At 32.2% G+C, this 4,705-nt stretch overlaps 1 protein-coding gene across 1 annotated transcript; it reads right to left on the bottom strand.

Moving 5' to 3' along the window:
- Positions 1 to 1,477: 1,477 nt before the first annotated feature.
- Positions 1,478 to 2,372, bottom strand: LOC107795294 (dehydration-responsive element-binding protein 1D). Its single transcript, XM_016617902.2, has one exon. The coding sequence runs from the start codon at positions 2,229 to 2,231 to the stop codon at positions 1,488 to 1,490; it is 744 nt and encodes a 247-aa protein (XP_016473388.1). The 5' UTR covers positions 2,232 to 2,372; the 3' UTR covers positions 1,478 to 1,487.
- Positions 2,373 to 4,705: the final 2,333 nt, after the last annotated feature.

The following is a 4,705-nucleotide window of genomic DNA, read 5'->3' as shown; positions in this document are numbered from 1 at the left end:
TTTTGCCAAACTTCAACAATCATCTGTTTTCTTCTTCTTCTTCTTTTTCGTGGGGGTATGTAGCTTCTATAGATATAATAAAATAAATGTTTGTGAATAGAAAAATATAAATAAAGACTACGTGGTTGAAGTAGAGAGTTGGCAAAGTTTAGAATATAATAATAAAATAAGAGTATGTTTTTTCTTGTCGTTTCCAGTTTGGGTCAGTGGGAAAGAGACTTTGTTTTTCAAGGATTTGACCCACGGATGCTACACACTTTTGCCACTTTCAAGTACGTACTACGAGTTCCTAGTGACATATATGTCTATAAAATAAGTTTTATTTTTTTAGGTTAAGTTAACACACGATAATATTCGAGTCAGGATTTCAAGCTTATGTATTCTAGATTCTAATCATTTTAAGTTACTGAATTTTAAATCAATAATTTATATATATTCAACAAATTTTTAAGACAGTACAGAGTTCAAACCAAAGTTATCCTAACTCGTTTCCGACACTCTAGTTCTGCCCCAGACTCAACCAAGTTGAAGTTGACAATATGAATCTTCATTCCTTTCATTTAGCTCAACTCAAATCATCATTATTACCACAACAAAATAAAAGTACAAGTAAAGTAGATAAATATATATAAATAATAGTAAAAATAATGACAACAAAAAAGTTCTCTATCAAGTTTAAAACTATTCCCAATTACTAGTTGGTAGTATAAAGATTCTTATCTTTCATTGTGCTTTATTTTTAGCTAAGCCTATTTTGATCCCAAGGATTCATCATGAATTGACGATTTTTACACTGGTTGCTAGCTTACCACAACCCTCACCATTTATCAGGGTTTGGACCGACAATGGGAGCGAGCTCGCAACGGACGAAGTTATACTAAATGCGGCATGATAATATGAAACGTAGTATTACATATCTTATTATAATCGAACAAATAATATAAAAAACATTTACATAAACATATAAAACTCTGCTATTTTTTCTTTTCGTTTCCTTTTTCAAAATGCTAGTTAGGCGCAGGTATGGAGATCTAATGTATAATTTATGGGTTCATTTGAATAACTTTAGCGTGATATTATAAATGCGTTAAACTTTTTATCAAACAAGTCCAAATTAACGTAGATCTCGAACGTAGCAAGTCAATTGAATTCTATTGTGGTAAAATTTCGAACTGAAACTAATAATGTTTAAATTCTCAATCAGCCTCTAACTGCACATACATCAATCAAATATTATATTGTAATTCCACAAAGACACTTCAACGTCACTCTTCCATTATGTCCTATCTTTTGCTAAGTCTGCATCGAATTTATGGGTTCGTTTGAATAACTTTAGCGCAATATTATGAATGCGCTAAAAGTTATGTCAAACAAGCACAAATTAACATTGATCTCGAAGGTAGTAAGTCAATTATATTATTGTGGTAAAATTTCGAGTTGAAACTAATAATGTTTAAATTTTGAATGAGCCTCTAACTGCACATCAATCAAATATTATAATTCCACAAAGACACTTCAACGTCACTAATCTCCACGTCATCCCAACTGAAACAATTACCTAAACGAGGAGTTGGTGAAAACAAAAGCCCCTCTGCCATCTTTTCTTGCCATGATTCTTCACTATTTTCTCCCCAATTAGAACAAAAAATATTTTCTATCTCCATATTCTTCATTTTCACTTCCTTAACCCCCATATCATTGCCATTTCCATTAACAAAATTCTCTTGGCACTTTACTTCCTCATTTGAATTAACTTCTTCGTTCATATAGTCGACCCTAACTAACTCAGGATCCTGACGAAACGCCTCGGCTGCTTTTACAGCAGCCTGGCGTAAGTCCTTAGGATCCTTTGATACTATCACTGGCAACCTCCAAAGGGAGTCAGCGAAGTTTAGAGTAGCGGAATTACCTCTAAGTGCTAATGCAGCTACATCATGAGCTCGAGCCGCCATTTCTGGTGTAGGATAAGTTCCTAACCATATTCTTTTCTGCTTACTAGGCTCGCGTAGCTCGCAAACCCACTTGTTATTGTTCCTCCTCCTCACTCCCCTATAAATCGGGTGGCGAGTTTCCTTGAACTTCTTTCTCCCTGCTCGTTTCTTGGGTCGACTCGAAGCTAATAGGATAATTCCTTCGTCGGGTGCTGATGATGATCTTTCAGACGAAGATGATGATGTTTCTTGCGAGTGATTGGAATCCAACGAGCACGAAATCGAGTTAATATTAGTCATCGTTGGTTTTCTTGAAATAGTCGCGATTGTTATAATAGTCGATGATAGTCAAACTTTGTATAGTGAGCGAAGTGCTATATATGGCTTTAGAGTACGTTGTTGAATTTGTTGGTTGTGTAGTTTTGAGAATTTGCTGAAAGTTTTGAAGTGGTATTTATAGATTTGGATATAGTTGGATTATGAAGAAAGAAGAGCAAGTAAAAGGAGGAGCACGTGGCTACGATATTGACGCGCACACGGAAATAAGTTGGCTAAGAATAAAAAAACTGCAAAAAGTGTTCTTTTCTTCAAATTTTTAATTAGGTCATATTCCACGACTAGGTCATATTCTATTACTGAATATATAGAAAATTATATACTAAATATGTAAGTCAAAAATTTCTATTTATAGATATATATAAATTTGAGCACTCTTTACAAAATTCTAACTTTGCCCCTGCCAAAAAATACTCCAAAGATCTTAAATTAAGACTAAGAGGGTGTTTGGCTAAGCGTATAAGATGGTCAAACTGGCTTATAAACACTTTTTGGCTTATTTACGCGTTTGGTAAAATTAAAAGTGCTTATAAGCCAAAAATAAGTCAATAGCCATAAGTTGGTCTCCCCAACTTATCAAATTTCAGCTTATAAGCACTTTAAGTTTGACCAAAATATTTATTATTCTATTCTAAAATACTTCTTTTTAAAACAAAACTCTTCATATACCTAGTTCTTCAGCTGCTTATTATTTAATTTCAGCACTTTTATCCAAACACGTAACTACTTACTTTTTAAATCAATTTCAGCACTTAAAAGTGTTTTTCAGCACCTAATGCTTATCAGCTACTTTAAATCAGCTAATCCAAACGGGCTCTAAAACGTTCCCTAACAAGATAATTTCATATCCAGAATTCGAAATCGAAATATATAATAAAAGAGTAGTTAGCAATTAATTTAGCATTCTACCAAAATTCTTTTTGATGGGGTCTACATTATTCTATTCTATATATTAAACAATGTTTGTTAAGACTAAGGGTTTTATAGCACGTGGTTGAAATAGTGAGTTGCCAAAGTTTAGAATATGATTAATTAATAAAAAAAGAATAGTATGTTTTTTTGTTATTTTCAGTGTGGGTAAATGGGGACAGAAATTTTGTGTCTAGTTCTCAGGAAACAGATGGAGTTTTGGCACACGGGTGCTACACACTTTAGCCACTTTCAACTTTCAAGTACGAATATTCCAATTGAGAATTTGTTGATTAAATAATTTTAATGAATTGTGCGAATTCCTAAACGTTTATATACATTATATTCATAGAGTAAAGTTATTATATCATCGTCTTATCTAAAATATAATTACAGTAAGTACTCATCAAAATTCATATAATTACAGTAACTACTCATCAAAATTCATATTATTACAGTAACTACTCATCAAAATTCATATTATTACAGTAACTACTCATTAGTAATTATATCTCGTGTTCACTCATGGATCGGAGAAGTGTCGCACCTTAAGAGGTGTGATATAAAAAATCGATCATAATACAAGTATTAGCGGTTAATTTTACGACTCGAATCCGTGATCTATAAATCACATAGAGATAATTTTACCGTTGTTACAAGACTCCTCTTTCGAAAAATTACACTGATAATTTAAAATAATTACACAATCATTAGTTAAATCCAAAATTAAGTTTTTATAGTATACTTATAGTGAACGTCAGTCAAGTATACTGCTGGGAGAGAGAGAGAATCTCTAAACTATTTATGTGTGAACATCAGTCAACTATACCGTTGGACATCACCTACGTAATGCACCCTATGTCATGGTTTCCACAATATTATTCTCCATTATTGTATACATTAATTTTTGACACTCCCCGATATTTTACACATGTTAACATTTAAATGTTTAGTTTAGATCTAATATTACTATTTTAATTAGTTTTGATTCTTTTATTTTATTTTATCACAAAAATAAAAATTACAAAAAATATTTTCTTTTATTTAGCTAATTGATATTTTATCTAGTTACTTTTAGTTTATCTACCATTCATAAAATTAAAAATAAAATTTTAGTATTTAGTTTTATTTTAGTAATTTATTTTAATTAAGAGCGATTTTTATATTTTATAGATAGATTATGTTATTTAGTCTTCTTACCCCAAAGTTAAACCCTAATAAGACATGGACCCAACCCCAATCTCCTAAATTCAAGCCCAAAATTGGACTATCCTTTTGAGCTCAATACCTTTAAACCCACAAAAAAGCCTAATTTCCTAATGACCCTAAGCTAGCGGCTGAACCCTAAAAAACGGCCACCCTCCCTTACAAAAAAAGAAGAAGTAGTGATCATCTCCCAACACTAAGACTTTCAACGAACCCTTCTTCTTCATCTCCTTAACAAAAACCCTAAGAACACACCCTCTTAACCAGTCGTGACCCTCTCTTTACCTTCTTCCTCTACACACTACCAAAACCCTAATTCCTCT

Source organism: Nicotiana tabacum, chromosome 5 (genome assembly GCF_000715075.1).
Source record: "Nicotiana tabacum cultivar K326 chromosome 5, ASM71507v2, whole genome shotgun sequence".
Classification (NCBI taxonomy): Eukaryota; Viridiplantae; Streptophyta; class Magnoliopsida; order Solanales; family Solanaceae; genus Nicotiana; species Nicotiana tabacum.
This window is presented reverse-complemented; position numbering and strand designations above follow the sequence as displayed.